Consider the following 17100-nt stretch of genomic DNA (forward strand, 5'->3'; position numbering starts at 1 on the left):
GAAAAAAATGCATTGTGCTTCTCAAGACTGTTCTTCTAGGAAAATGATTCTATCTCTGGAGAATTTTAACTCAGGCGTTTTTCACTCTAAAAGTAATTTATACTCCACAAAATGAGTTTGAAGGTGAAGTTTTCTAATACATAGGCCAGCTTGCCATTTATAACAGAACATACACTAAAGTTTCTACATTTTCCTAGAAAAAAGGCTGAAATAGTAGCTAGGTTATGAGATTGGTTCGCAATACACATTCCATTATATTTTAACTATATTTCTAAACGTTGTTGCTGATAATTGTCTGTAATCTGGGGATGAGGTTTTTAAAAAAAAAAGTGAAGGAAGAATTTTATTCAACTCCCAGCAAATATTTATTGTCTACTCTATGCCTGTCACTGACCTTGGTGCTGAGCTGTAGTGAGCAAGGTTACTGCCTGTATAAAACATAGATTCTGGTGAAGATTAGTTTTCCTTTTTGAGTGGGAGAGGCAGTGCATGGCTAACCCTAAGTAATATGATCAAAGGAATCCCTACTTTTTGTCTCCATTTCCCTGAACTTCCTTATCACCAGGGCACCCAATTCATTCATGACATTATAAATTTCTCACTGAAATTCTCACCTAGATTTGCCCTAACCAAAGATCCTTCAAATTTTTGGTAGCTGATGGGGGACTTATACAGAAATATATACCCGGCCTTATACCCATTTGCTCATGTGAGAAACACCCAATTGAATCTCAGTGGTTTTATTGCACAGGCACTGTGTTAGTATTCATCAGTTATCATCTGCATCATTTTGGTCAGAAAATAACTAATTCCTGATCAACAACCTTGTCAAAATATTCTCCAAATATTAAAATATAAGTCACCAGGAAAATGAAAAAAAATATATTGGGGTAGTTTGGAAATCACGGGGAAAGGTTATCAAACTTGGAAATCATCCATGGAAAGCATTTTCTCCCCTTGTAAAGATCACCAAAGAAAGGCAGTTCTAAATCAACTATCCCAAAGCTTAATAGCTCTTTCTCTTGTTAAAGAAAGTATGCTTAAGATTTAATCTAACTCCTTTTTGTTATTGCTGAAGTTCATTTTCTCTTCTTTTGTTGTCAATAGATGCTTGTTATACTATTACACATATTTGTTCAAATAAGGGATATCGTATTCTTTATCATAATCCTTCTTCAAGATAAAGGTAAACTGAAACACTAGGACAGGCATTGAGTTGGCACAAATCAAGTATAAAAATAGCAATTATATGAGTATGCTTAATTTCTAAATGTTTCCTTATAGTGGATTAATTTAGAATTAATATCTGTGTCAACTTAGTAAAGAGGCGGTCATATTTATTATTATTCAATTTGATGTAGTTGATAATCCTACAATGTGCCTGGCATTGGATTGAATGCCTTTATGTAGATTTTTGCACTTAACATGGATTTTCTTCTTTAATTGTGATAACCATCCTATGAGGTATTATCTCCCTATAAGAGAGAAAAATAAGGCCTAGAGGTCACACAATTAGGCAATGCTGAAGCCGGAATTGGCACTGAGGGAGTCCAATACCAGAGTGTGTACTCTTCATCACTCTGAAACATAAAGTATCCATTAACAAATCATATCAGGAAACTCATCAGCCACACTAAGTCTTGGCTCAATTGGCTAAGGATCAACTGCTGTGTTGACCTAGGTAACTTTATAACTCTAATCAGACTTAAGCTGTCTTATTTTTTCAGTTATATAAATATATATTTTATACAGGGATGAATGAGTTTCGAACCAGAAAATGTTGGCTGCTGTGAAATTTTGAGTACCTTTTTAAAAGAATTAGATCGCTATACGGACATAGATAACTCTCCCTAAATCACTATGACTTACATTTTTGAGAAACATAATGATCCATGGTATGTATTTTGTAGTAAAAAGGTGTGAATCTCTCTTTATCCTTCTGTCAAAATTGCTACAAATTTATTAAGGCGATATGACAGCAGATGCCTGATATTGTGAGCCCTGCCAGTGGATTTGCCCAATGTCCTATTTGGAGTCCAAAAAATACCCTAGGACTATCAATGAGCAGTCAATGCCACCCACCACTTTAGATGAAGTGCCTTGTGAAATGAGAGTGCAGGACAACTTTGTTCCACATCTGCGTACATTAAAAGTGAAATGGAACGCCAGTCACACAGGTTGAGTGGATGTAAACACCATGTTCCATAGTTATGTAACGTTATTCAAACAGTTATTAATGTAGGGCAGGGCAAGAGAGAGCTTCTGCATCTTAATTGTATTTTAGGATTTTTTCGAGAAAATTTAGGATGTTTTCCACCGCAACTTGTGATTATCTTACAAATAATATATATTTCACCATGGATATATAGACTATAGAAGACATCCTATATTTTAAGGGACTCATACAAAAGTATCTAATTTCAAATACCTTAGTGATGAGAAAACTGAAAAACCTCAATACTCATATTTAATAAACAAAGTATAATAAATAGCCAACTGATGAAAGCAAATGGCTTTTATAAATTCAAGTTTACACATGCTTGAAATAATAAAAGCTCTATGCAGATTTATTCAGATTATTTGAGTTAACTACAGGCAGTGTGTGTGTGTGTGCGTGTGTGTTTGTTGTGTAGACACATTATTTGAATGGTATTAGATTGGAACCATTGATATTTGAATTTTATTTGGCTGAAAAATCTGTCTTACACATCAAACAGTACTAAACATTTTATGTCTTTTCATGATCTAATTGCCAATTACCTGAGCTGATGACAAGTTCTAAATATTAAAATCGGGGCCTAATTTCTCACTGCCATTCTGTCCCTACAGGTTGTGTATAAAAATAATGATGTAAGGCTGGAGTTATCTAGACTTGCCAAACAAGGAGATCCTAAGATGAAAATCCATGGAGTGGTGGCATTTAAATGTGAGAATGTTGCAACTTTGGACCCAATCACCTTTGAAACCCCAGAGTCTTTCATCTCTTTGCCTAAATGGAATGCAAAGAAAACAGGCTCCATATCATTTGACTTCCGCACAACAGAGCCAAATGGCCTCATCTTATTTAGCCATGGCAAGCCACGACACCAAAAGGATGCTAAGCACCCACAGATGATAAAGGTTGACTTCTTTGCTATCGAGATGCTGGATGGCCATCTCTACCTCCTCTTAGACATGGGATCAGGTACAATAAAAATCAGAGCCTTGCAGAAGAAGGTGAATGATGGAGAATGGTATCATGTGGACTTCCAGAGAGACGGACGGTCAGGTAACTTATCATTTTTCTATGATTTTTATCTGCTGGAATACTCCATCAACCCCTTTCCATTCCTAAGGTATAAAAATCAAGACATATTAAAGATTTTCTGTATGTTTGTCTTTAGGGTAAAGAAAATTATCTGTTACTATTTCTGTTTCATATCATATAAGAATCAGAAGGAGTAATTAATCATCATAGTTGAGCATCAAATCCCAAATGCTCAAATGGCTTTGTAAATGAATATTTATTGGATAATCAACTACCAAATGTTGCAAGGAATTTTATCTTGAATTTACAAATGATAGAATTCAGGGTTCTGTTATTACCAATTATCTCTTATATCTTTGGATGTTTGGAGGTGCCCAAAAAGGCAAATATAAAATATGAAAAAAAATAATGATCCACACATAAAATCCTTAGTGTAATGTAGCACTTTTTTTTTTTTTTTAATCCAAGGTGTATGTAGTGTATCAATAACACTTGAATCAATACAGTAGGATTTCAAGGACACTGGCAAACTCTGCTGCCTTCCAAATAGCTTCTCTTTCTGATGAAAGATTTTTGGAATTCCACCAACAGGGATTTGTTCCCCTGGTTTCTTTTTGCTGCACCTTTTCCCTGAAGGGGTGTGTGTGTGTGTGTGTGTGTGTGTGTGTGGTGGGGAAAGAACGGGACTTACAGGGATGGTCTGAAGAAATAACATTTATTCACTCTGAAATTTTAGAATGGATTAGAGAGTTTAGTACGATGAGTAACATTAGATTTGGGTGGGGGCAAGAATTATCCAGGCAAAAGAAATAGCATTTGTGGAAGCAGAGGGAAAGGGAAGGGCAATTTGTGTTAGGTATATAACTACATATTATTTCTTTTACTTTGTTCAGTCTGTGCTCCCATATTCTGATTGCCCCTCTCACTTACAAATCAAATTATGTTCTTATAATAAAAGACAACTGAATTTAGACTTAACTACTCTCCTCCTCTCCCTCCCACATCTTCCTCATTAGCATATATATTATACCATTCACTCTGGATTTGCCGCTAAATAGCAGTGGAAGGTGGCCAAGGTTTTTTCTGTGGACCTGAATGTTTTCCTGTATAAAACATGTTGGGAAAGACCCAATATTCATTCACTGGATCCCAGACTGAGTGAAGGTGGATCAACAGAGATGGGATCTAGGACTCTTTATGTTTACAAAACTTTCCAGGGGACTTAATGATCAACCACATCTGGAAACCACAGATCAGATGACACTTAGTGCTTCTTTCAGATCCAATAATCTGTGAGAAGGGTGAGTCTTGGGGCTGAACTCCCCTTTTCACTCCCTCCTTTGATAGACTCCTTTATTACTTGTTTACTCCAGGAAACAGTTTCCTATTTCACTCTTATTCATGCCTTGTTTTCCTGTTTATCAGTCAGGAATATTATGTTAGCCTTCCTAGAAATATATTTATTTGCCTAATAATTTTGTTTTTAAATGGAATCTATGAAAACTAGGAGGGAGCTAGGGGTGAGGGAGGGAGAACTGAAGGAAGGTTAGAATCCATTGCTCTGATCCCCAGGTATCTCAGAGACTCAGTTTCTGATTCCTCACTCTCTGGAAACTTGGTGTCCTTGCTTTTTCATTTCCCTGAAGAAGTCCACAGGGATGACTAGTTACCATCCTGTACAATCTGTGTGCTTTGTTATCATTAGTGTCTTAGATGATTGAGAATAGACAGTAATGTTTTTCTTTTCTTTTTCTTTTTTTTTCCTTTCTTTTTTTTTTTTTTTTTTTTTTTTTTTTTTTTTTTTTGCCTGCTGTACTCTACTGATTCCATTAGGAACTGATTCTTCTTTGTTTTTCTGATTTAAATTGAGAAGAGTACATTGATTGGAATACATAAATACAACGATACAGTGACTCCTTTTGGTTCCCATTAGCCTATTTCTACCAGAATTAGCAGTTACTTTGCTATTTAGGATCTTTCAAACAGAAGACTTAAGAGGATGGGCGCATAAACTAATCTTGTGTTTTAAAATATTAACTTGTGGATATTATAGATTGACTTAAAATGCATCTAGAATAAAATTTTGAAATTGGCTTTTAAGAATATGTTTTTAATCAGACTTTATTACAATTTAAAACATAACTGATTAGATCGAGTGGGCATCTTTTGGGAGTTCAAAGTGGTAAAAAATACCACACTTCAGATCAGTTGTATTTCATTCACTTGGAAATGAGGTATTTTTTAACTATATGAAGAAATACATGGTTCATATCAAAATTTTAGTAAATGCAAAAGAATATAAAAAGGAAACTAAAACCACCTATGTTTTATTTGATAATGATGATTTGTACTTGGATATTATTTCCAGCCTTTTTTTTAAAATATAGTTTTAATTGTAGTTGATAATACAACATTATATTAGTTTCAGGTGTACCACATAGTGATTCGATATTTATGTACCTTACAAAGCGATCACCATGATCAGTCTCTTAATTATTTGACTGTGTTCTTAAGTAGAGTGATACAATCTAATTAGTTTCTTCAAGTTTCTTGGATAACCCATTATAATCAGGATCAGACAACTACCTTAATTCTCAAGCAGAATAAAATCTATCTTTTCTCTTTAACTCTTTAATTCATCCAAATTACCAACAGTTTATAACTGTTCTGTTTATACACTCATTGGGAAAAGGACAAAGCAGAGAGTATCTAATTTACAGAGTTCAGTGTTTGGTGAGAAGAAGAGAGAGATGCCTTAAGATTGTTAAGAAAGCAAACAAAGAAATCATGAGATTTTTGTTGGAATCCAATGGAAGGATTATGTTAGTATGCTTGGTGGTATTTTGATGGTAAAGTACTTTTCTGTGATTACAATTTCAGATTACTGAATTGGAACAAACAATAAAAAAGTAAAGTTTACTCACTAAAGCAAGATTTGCCTTTTACTAAATTAAAAAAAAAAGTGAGAGCTCATATTATGTTGTCCAAGCTCAAGGGAATTTAATGTAATTTTAATAACTGCAGCTATTAATATTTTATATATAGTATTTTAATTAAGTTCTATATTTGCACACTGCATTGGTTTTATATAAAGCAGCTTTTTCAAGATTAAATTAATAACTATACTAGCTTTTATTTTACTTAAAGGGCATTTTTGAATTAAACTGGTGAAATACAAGATTTATAGCTCAGTTAAAACTAAAAAAAACGAATTTCAAGAAATAATGCTTTTGACTTATTTTCACATCATTTATATTCAGAAGCAATATGAAAATTACTCTTAATATAATGTGAGGGGAATGATACTGCTATGATAAGAGGGCAATATGGGCTGCTTTCTGACTCATGGACAATGAAGGTCATATCTATTGATTTGTTTGGTATACTCCTTAGCTGACATTTAAAAACATTTAATGAGCCATGTTTTTTTTTTTTTTCTTTTATTAAAGTAGAGGAAGCCCAAGCCTAAGAGTTATTTTCTCTATTATTACTAAAGTATGTAAGAATAAGAGTCATGGTCATTAATTTGATGCTACATAATAACTTTTGGTTATCTTGGTTGGAGGTAGGGTTAAAACTGTATTTGGTAGATAGACTGATGTTTTTTTTTAAATATTCCCCAAACAGTTTATAATGGAAACCGTGTATGAGAGGCAGTTTCTTATTTATGTTTATATCCACACATCCTAGTACTTTATTGTGCAATAGCAGTTTGATAAATATTTGTTATAAGAAAAAATAGAGAATAAGAACATGTGAATGGCTCAGAAACAACCCACCCCTCATAGCCTATAAATAGTAGCATCATTCTCACATTCGAACAGTTAGATCAGGGCCATGACCCTGAACGCACCTGATCTTATCTGAAGAGTAATAGTACTCTTTAGTTGTAAATACAACTTTTTAAAGGAATTTCACACTGCTTCCTGAGAGCAGTTTACACAACATAGGATAATAGTTGTTGTACTTCTTTTAAAGATACAGTGATATCCTCCAAACCCAGAAGTCCAAAAATAAATAATAAATAAATAAATAAATAAATAAATAAATAAATAAATAAATAAGTAGTGAGGAAGTTAAACAATTGTTAGAGAACTGTGGTAAGCCTGGTACAGAAATGACAAGCTTTTATGAGAACAGGACTGCTATTCCCGCTTGCTCATGAGATCCCTATGTCATTTAGCCAACATGTAGGTAAAAGAAAATTAATCACGGGGGGAGGAATTCACTCCTTTCTGAGGACAGGAATATATAGCCACAGTGAGCAGGCTAGTGAACAGGGAAACAGTCACCAGGATGTCCATCTTTTTGATGATTTGCCCTTCGGTCTTTGTTCACTAAAAGGTAGGTACATGAGCCCCTTGTTTGATGAGAAATAGAACCTTCATTTGAATACTTTTCTAGAACTTCATTTTCAGCACAATTAATTATAATTAGTTATATATCCTTTCTATTCTGTGACTTGGGAAAGACAGAAGCACTTTAAAATACCATGCTGTGACCATTACTGTTTGGCCACAGCTGTTCTCTCCATACAATGCAGCTTCTTCAATTGCCTGCTTAGTCTATGACCAGTGACAGGGGAAACCAAGTGGGCAGAACCATCTATGGCCTTTTCGGAGTCTGTGCTAAATTGGCAAAGGAGGGACCTAGATTGGCAAAGGAGACACAAAGTGCAGGCATGGTTTTGTGGACCAGATTGTATGACTTGAGTGTCACAAAAGATGGATGTCCTTCATGGATAGCAGCACCTTACCAAATCCCCTAAGTTGCTGCTGAGTTAATAAATTTGATTGAAGAGAATCACTACTCTTGCAAACTTTGCAAGACTTAAATTTCCTTACCAGCCCCATGCTCCCTTTCCTCTCTTTTGCTCCCAAACTCAACACGAATCAGCTGCCCATGTATTTAACCAAAGTGTAAATTGTGTTAAAACTAGGATGAGGTTAATGACTGTTTTCTTGGGGTAAGGATATTATTTAAATTTGTGTTAAGCTCTTTGGCTCAGTCAAGGATATCCTCTCAAGTATCTGTACAGCAAGCTGCCAGTCGTTTTTTTGTTTGTTTGTTTTGTTTTGTTTTGTTTTTTTGCAAGCCTTCGTTACACAATGAAATCAAAAAGAAAACTCATTATTTTTGTCAAAATCTGCTTGTGTGCAGCAGGGTACAGCAGATTGTATCAGTGGTTATTCATGGGCAAGCCTACATTTAACAGCTAAGAAGCCATTGAGATTTGAATTGAAGTCATAGAGATCCTGTTTAAGAACTGGAAATTATAGTGGGGAAGGCACGAGGCTCTCTCCAGAGCACATAATTAGAGGTTTATAGTAATCACTGTTTGATGTGAACAGCACTTCCTAGCTATCTATTACCAGCACTGATTTCTGTGTATACCATTCATGAATCACCACACTTAGACATTTCTCCTTGAACACTGTTAGACGGTTTCTCTGTTTAAGTCTTGATTTGATCTTGCCCTCTGACTGTAAATGTTCCTTTCTTGCCTCTACCTAGTGGCTTGTTGCATACATTGAAATAATTTTCAGTACATTTATAATACCTTATTTTGTATCCATGTCCATAAACCCCTACCCATTAATAGGTGTCACGACCTGCACGACGAGGGTTGTGGGGAGCTTTCAAAAGCCCTTCCTCCTTTTTTTCAGATTTCTGTACTTCCTTTTTTCCTGTATCTTTTTCATCAGTTTATAAAGGTTTTAAAACTGACCGGATTAATCTTCACCTATCCCAGATGGTTACTGGAAGAGAAACTCCTATATGATATAAGTCACAGAGTTCTGTACCAACTTTTTCCCATGTTTTTAAATCTAATGTTCCTAAATTTGGGAACCAGGAACAATGAGTTTCAATTACTTGGAGAAGCTCCTCTAATTTCTGATCTGACACTCGAGCTCCTCCACCTCAAGAAGGTGCTTGAGCAAACAAATATAAGGCCTATATTGGCTATTAACATTCCTCATTATGTACAGAGAAAGGGATAGAGAGAAAGAAGACTTTCACTCTGAACATATACAGATGCCTGTCTGGCCGCATCCCTCGCGGGTCTTTCAGGTCACCCGTATAAACCCCTGGCATGGTTAATATAGTCAGGCACTAAGTCACTGTTTTGCCTTATGACGAGACCATGGAACTGCAGATTCAGGCCCACACAAGCTCCATAGCCAAGGCTGTGAAACACAAACACATACACATTCACACCCTTGCACACAGAAAGAGAAAATTCCCCCTTTCACCTTGGTTAAATTCTCCAGGAGTTACCCTACTTTCTTCCAGTAGTTGTTGCCACTTCTCCCGGGCCTTGTGCCGTGAAACCTCTTTGAAACCTTTTTGTATTCCGACTCGAAGTCGACCTTCCTTCTTGAGTCCCACAAGTGAGTCCCAAAATTGGACTCCAGAATTCAGGGGGCCCCAAGTTGGGTGCCAGATGTCGCGTCCTGGGCAATGTGGGTTGTGGAGAGCAAGGAGGGTGGTGCAGGGTTAAGAAAAGACAGTAGCCATGAACAGAGATCAGCGGGGCCAAGGGACATGCAGCCTCAAGGACTGAGCACACCTAACTGGGCCTAAACATTAGCTTTTATTAGTTCGGTGGGGAAGTTAAGGAGATAAAGCTTGTCAATCTCAAGATCTGTGAATCCTATACATCATAACAGGAAACTGATTCAAGCCAATCACCCTTGCCTGCAAGCAGCAGAACCATAAGTCTCAGGATGTCTGTACTTCCCTAAGGGACAAAACCTATATGCTTATAGATGGAGATATAGATGCATACAGATGGAGAGCACATCATTGAATTACTCCCCTTGCAGGTTTTGGGAAGAAATGCAGCCACAGAGGCAGAGGCTTTCCTTACCTGGGGGAAGGTGGGGACTGTTCTCACCTCTATGAACCCCGTGGGTTCTTCTGTTGGTCCCCACTCAATTGCTCCTGTCTTGAGTTGTCTCCCCCCATGGGGAATCTTACTCGTCATTGGCTGACCAGCCATCTTTTTGGGACCAAACAGGGAGACATAAGGGGCAAACACAAAGGTGAAGCAAAGTCACTGAAAGGATCCGTCTCACAAACTCTCCTTTCTTTGGGGGCAGGCACAAGGAGACAGATGGGTAGGCTGCTGCATGGCCACAGATAGAAAGACTGAGATAACTTATCAATAACTTATCAATTATTTGACTATTCTAATGACTAGGTGGATTCAGTTTTGCATAAAATTGTTACATTAAATTGATGCTTGGCTTTAAGTATTTTTTCTGAACACGTTTAAAAAGAAAAAGGCCATCTACTGTCTTCTCCATGCTCAAAACATTTTCAATTTTGCACATTTTTCCAGTCTTTGTTAACATGTACATATATTTTATACATCTGCAATTACAGTATAAACATATTTCTTCAAGCTGTTTATTTAATATGATGTCATAAACTCTTTTTCACTCAAACATATCTAAGTAACATTTATTCTCTGGGAGTTAAGAAAACTGCATCTGAGAATCAAAGCATAGCTTTCTAGTGGCGCCTTCATAAGCTCCCAGGCTTGTAGGACTCAGTGTGTTAACTTGACCATAGAAAAGAAAGTCACTGAGACAAATATGGGCGCTGCCCATCTAAGAACTGTCCAGGGGACGTGACTACCTCACCCTCATCTTAGCGATAAAAGGCAGGTCATCTTAATTGAGATCAGAGTGTCAGACAATCCTAGACTAATATTTCTACACATCGCCTTACCTCATGCACTCTCCTTGTTTTGAATCCATGTTGAGGAATCTTTTGATTAAGATTTAGCTGTCATTGTAAGTCTCATTGCACTTGAGGGATAAAATAGACCAGTGCTATAGATGTGCGTTCACTGTAACAATTGCATTTCCCATCATAAATGAATAAATAAGCATTTGTATTATAAATTGGGATCTCATATTGACAGAGCTACATAGCAAGCATTCAGTATGCTGTGATAGTTAATTTCTCATAGAGAATTAATTGCTTGGCATTCTTGTTTTATACATCGGTCTTGTGGGCTTTGGTAAATGTCAGTTAAATCCTGAGATATGGAACCTCGCTCTCTAAATCTACCAAATTTCCTTTCTGAGCCTACTAGGGGCAGACTCTGGGCTATGGTGTCAGTTGCACACTCAGGAAATAGTCAGTTAGTTATCTAACAATACCCAGTCACAGTGACCCTCTGTGGCAGTGCTGAGTGGAAATCTGTGGAAATCTACAAGATAATATTTTAATTGCTACAAACTATATCACCTGATTGATATTCACTACTTTCTACCATTGTGTATGATCATTTTTAAAATTCATGTATACATATATTGCTATGAGTGTGTATGTTTCTTTGTATATGTGCATGTTCTTAATACATGGCAGGTATGTAACGTATAAATGCTGTGCTAATGGTGAAAATGTTCAGGCAACTCAAAAAGTACATATATGAAAAGTTTTCATTTGCCTCACACTCCCCTCACCATTCACTCCCTTCTTCATAGGTAACCACTAAAATAATTTGGTATTGAAAAATTCCCAAGTATTTTCCTATGCATCAGTATATCTATAAATACATTTATACATATAAAATAAATGTAGAGCTTTCTTTTTACATAAATGAAATCATTTTTCAATAATTATTGGGAGACTGAGAACTTTCTCTATGCCATTTTTTTGTAATGACATTATATATCCCTTAATTTGAACACATTGATTTGTATTTACTTAGTCACTTCTCTATTGATGGTCATTTAACTTTTAATTTTAAAAAAATTCACTGTTTTAAACTAATTTATAAAAGAAGTCTTCATGTTATATCTTTATGCATATTGGTCAGAATTTCTGTAGCACAGATTCTGAGAAATGGAATTGCTGGATTAATTGAATTTTCAATTTTGAAAGATAATGACAGGTTATTTTACTAACAAGTTGTTTCAGTTTACACTGTATAATATATGAGGTGCCCTATCCCTTCAATCTCGCTTCTCTGTAGAGATTTTCAAAATTTTACTTTTTGTCCCAAGGTTTATTTCTTCACATATTGGTTTAATTCCTGAAATTCTTGGCTCGTGGGTGAATCCAAGTAAGCAGAAAACACACAGTGTTAAGCAAAAAACAATATTAAGAGTACATTTTTATTTTGTTTTCAACTAAAGTTTATTTCAGTTCCTATTATAAACTTAACATGACTTTTTTTTTTTAAAGACACAGAAAATTAAAACAGAAAGGAGGGAAATAATCCCACTGCTCTAAAACATCCATTGTTAATATTATGCTTCATTTTTTTACTATCTATTTTATGAGAATTATATAGTTTGCATTATACCGTATAGTCAATAGTTTGTTCTGCTTTTATCACTTATATTATGCCTTTTTACTGAGTTGGAAGTTGTTAATGGAATATGAATTTGACAAGTACATTTGTCAGTTTGTGGGGTCTAATTCTTTTCTGCAATGAGAGGTCAATCAAAATAGATAAAAGTGATATTTAAGCAAAACATTGTTTTAAGCAGTAACTTCAAAATTTTTATTGAAAAAGAAACTACAGTGACAATCCAGTCAATTCCTTTATTTTGCGTTTAAGAGCCACATTGAGGCCTAATGAGTGTCTTATTTGGCTAAGCTTGCCAGCTAGTTAGTTGCAAAGCTAAAACATGAAAATTGGTTCCCTCTGGCCAGGCAAAAGCATTTCCCATGACAGCACACTATTTTCTACCCCCTCATTTCCCAGTAATTTAAACTTTTGCAGTAATTTAAACCTTGAAACGAAATTAACTTATTTAAATCTCACCTTTACTTCATGTTTCTTCTCATCCTGTAAGCTAATCTTCTAGAATTGGAATATCCAAGAAAAATTGGATGAAAATATAGTGGAAACTAACAGGTTAGGAATACCAGACCAAATTGTAAAGTTGATTTCCATTTTTATGACTGAGAACTCTTTTCAATAGTTTTTCCCTGGATTCTTAAAAACTGAAGCATGAAGCACTGGATCCAAATAAGTCTCCAACTATAACAACCATCTAAAAATTTTAACAGCTCAAATATAGCAGTGTTTGAATTGACATAAAATGCTTATTTAATTTACCAGAAACTTTAAATATAATTTATAGTGGAAGAAGGTAGAATATATGAAATAGTCAAGCTATTCCAAAGAGAACATATCAGTATTTATAGTTCCTAGAAAGAAATAGAGGGATCAACCAATAATATACGCAGAGTTTTGTTTCCTCTTAAAAATTCATTTGCACGTGGTCATACTGCAGCCTTTGGAAAATTTTCATTTTATGTTGATTTATACAGCTGCAGCACCTATTCCGTTGTTTTTAATTATCAATGAACAAGGTTTAAATATTCATTTTAAATTTTCTTTGTGACTACTGCCTTCATAACTCAATTATAATAAAATAGGCATTTGGGAACCTTAATACTGAAATTTCACTATGCTCATACGTAGGTGTTAAACTGACTTAATGAATTTAGTGATACTGTGGTGAATCTTTTGCTTAAGTGAAAATGTTCTTTGATGTATGTCAATAATAATATCATTAAGGAATGTAGGATTCAAATACCTTATCAGAAATGTGTGTATTTCAGGACATTTGCACATATGTAGGATAAAATATAAATATCTATTTGACTCAGTAATAAAATTTAATTATTTCGAATACAGTTGTTTGTCTGTTCATCTTCAGAATATAAAATAATTGTTTCCATTTCACTTAATTAGTTCTACAACCCCACTTTTATGCCATGACTTTTATAAAGATTTTCTTTTAATATCTAAGTGTATATGGATTGGCAAAGCATGTAAAGGAAATAATAGTTGATTTTCAATCATGGTTGTTTCATTCTTTTATGTTTGTTTGCAGAGTGTTTTAATGGATGGTATCTGATACATGCATAGGCTCAATGTGACTCCTTTCCTTGAATCTGGGGCTAAATTAAAGTTTTAGTTTCCCTTGGACTGTATTTGAGTTGAAGGTTGGATTGTATTTCTTTTGTTTTCTTTCCTATCTTTCATTGCTTCTTCTTCTCATGAAAACTCTAAAATTGTCTATTAAAGGTACAATAAGGAGCTATGGGGAAAACATCCTTGTTTTTATGATAGTAACCTCTCAATCAGTGTTATGTAAACTGTGGGTGACAACCTGTTAATTGGTCCTAAAGTCAATACAATGGGTCATGTCTAGCATTTATATTAATAAAATTGTATATTATAATAAGAACAAAATGTCAGAGTGCCTCAGAGGTAGTAGAGTTAAATATTTTTCTGTTAAATTGTGTGTGTGTGTGTGTGTGTGTGTGTAAACGTGTGTGCAAACGTGTGTGCAAGCCTGTATGCACTGGGCTGTATGTAAATCTATGAAAACTGTGGATTAACTTTAGGTGCTGTGACCAGAAAACAGTTATAGTGAATATCTTCATCTGTCTCCCACAAGTTCATTCATAAAAAACATATCTGAACTTTCATACACTACTTTGCTCAAAACCAACACTAACACATCATAAATAAAACTGCAGAGATCCAGTCACTCCATTTTCACTGTCATACAAACTATATGTGGGTGAGTGTCTGAAATACCTGGCAGCAGTTTTGCCCCTGAGAGTGTAGAAGCACTGAATATGCAAACTACTTGTTGTACTGAGCAATGGAGCTCTGTGGAGAGTGGGTGTGACACAAGCTACTACTGAATTCCCTCATCTTAGGAATCCTCCAAGCTTCCCCTTAATGTCAGACATAGAACATCATGAATAAAGACAATATAGTTTTTCCAAGTGTTTTTTTTTTTTTTTCTTCTTCCCCTGAGCTGCATCAAGCTTGTTCCATGAATAAAAAAGACATATGGAAAAAGTTAACATGTTTTTAAAAACATGTCCCCATGCTTGTAAAACTTTGTTATTGTTCACTTGCTCTGTGTTGTTTAACAATTCTCTTTCAATATTAGATAGTTATTTCTATTTCGAGTAAGCCTTGAACTAATTGGAAAACAGGATGGCACAACCTCTCTGTTTTATTTCGTAAACATAAGTCACTGTGTTCACTGCATACAACCCTTCGCTTTCCACATGTATTATGGAGTTTGTGTGTTTTTTTGAACGTTTGTCTTTCCTTTTGTCATTAGCACTCATTCTTTCTTATCATTTTCTAACTTACTTTAACTGCTGTAGAGGATAGGGATCATCTGTTAATTCACTTCTTAGGGCATTTTGGACAGTTAAAAATGCATGTAATGAAATTCTATTTGGGAGAGAAAAGTGTCACCATTCTCTCTCAAAATTATGTATTTAATTTCCCCAAGATGGCATTTTTTTTCTAAGTAGGATTATTTTTCTAAGTAGGATTTTATGGTGCCTGCATGTCGCTAAATGAGTTTTCTTCTGGATACTTGTATAAATGTGCACAGTAAAAAAAATGAGTACTTTGTTGTCTTCCCTTCTTGCTGCCACCATCTGAAAACCCTATTATACTCCCCTCTTTGGAAGGCCAAAATAGCAATGCCTTTGAGTGTTTCTCCCCTAGGAGCCTTTTTCATTTCTTTCTCTGGAAGTCTAGAGAGACAAATGTCCTCGTAATGACTTGGCTCCCTGCAGTTTCTGTTAGTGGCTCCCATGACCTTCTCCCTCACAAAGACAGATCCTGTTACACTGTCAATATGGAGAAATGCCCCTTCTCCTGGGATTTGGAATGCTCCTGGGCATAGTACAGAAACCAGTTGCCCTATTGTCCTTAGTTAGACGCACCTTTCACATTCATCACAGGCATATTTTTACTTGGGTCAGGCCTTAGGTATTCTGTAAAGCAACCGAAATGCATCTTCCTACCCAATCTGTGTCCACACTGTACTCTCCCCGCGTGGTCTTACCTCTGTACCCATCTTCTGTCTTCAGGCCTCTCTTGTGTGTCTGTGCCCCTCAAATTCCCGAGGCCGTGTCAGGGGCCAGCACGGCATCAGACGTTTTCTAATCCACTTTCCCTCTTTAGACACTTCCTCTTCTGCCTTATGGTCTAGACCTAAAATATAAATCTGAGATAATCTGGTAATGGGTCAGTGTGGTACATTTTTTAGGTATCATAGTTGCATTTTTACAAAAGCTTTCTGGAGATAAAATATTGGTGGAATTTTGAGTAATCTGGTGGTGTAGGATGGAAGTCTTGATTAAAAACCACCTTTTGTCTTTCATTTTTTCTTCTTTTAATAGATTCTGTAAATATATATATATATATATATATATATACATATATATATAATTTTTAAAATTTTTTTCTGTGATTCTCAATCCCATGTGAATATCTACTCATAATCTTATGCTTAGGGCGACAGTTCTCATATATTAATAAGCTAATAGAATTATTTTCCTCTTATATTTTGAGTGAGGGGAAAAATTTGTCACTTTATTAAGTAACTATTTTGGTTTTTAAAAAGTAAACAGCTCATTTGATTTGGTTCTTGTAATTAATTATGATACACAACATTTGTGCAGTACTTATTATAAGTTAGACTTCACCAATATTATTTTATTAAACATTCAGAGCAACAGTATGAGGTAGGTCATAATATTGTGCCCATATTTGGTATGAGTAAACCGAGATCTTAATGGTTAATCGATAGCTTCATATGATTAAGAGTGATGCAGTCAGGTTCTGACATAAATAATCTTCAAAATATTATGTTCAATAAAACCAATCAAGTCAGTTAAAGATGAACACCATAATTTCCAGATGTACACCAGCTTTCAAAATGAATACTAACTAGAGAGAGTCTGACTATTCCAGAGAGTAATATATAGAATGTCAGTTTCTCCTGTCTTTCTTTCTTTCTTGACTGTTAGAGAGTGACGTGGAATGTCAA

At 35.2% G+C, this 17100-nt stretch overlaps 1 protein-coding gene across 12 annotated transcripts in view; it reads left to right on the forward strand.

Annotated features, from left to right (window-relative positions):
* NRXN1 (neurexin 1) overlaps window positions 1-17100 on the forward strand; it is a 1108907-nt gene that overhangs the window by 509408 nt on the left and 582399 nt on the right. For all 12 annotated transcript variants that reach the window (XM_081069306.1, XM_081069308.1, XM_081069310.1 and 9 more), the window contains one exon: window positions 2830-3268. In XM_081069306.1, the coding sequence (XP_080925432.1) occupies window positions 2830-3268 (439 nt within the window). The remainder of the gene's footprint in view (window positions 1-2829; window positions 3269-17100) is intronic.

The sequence above is a fragment of the Rhinolophus hipposideros genome (assembly GCF_964194185.1).
Source record: "Rhinolophus hipposideros genome assembly, chromosome: 12".
In the NCBI taxonomy this organism is placed as follows: Eukaryota; Metazoa; Chordata; class Mammalia; order Chiroptera; family Rhinolophidae; genus Rhinolophus; species Rhinolophus hipposideros.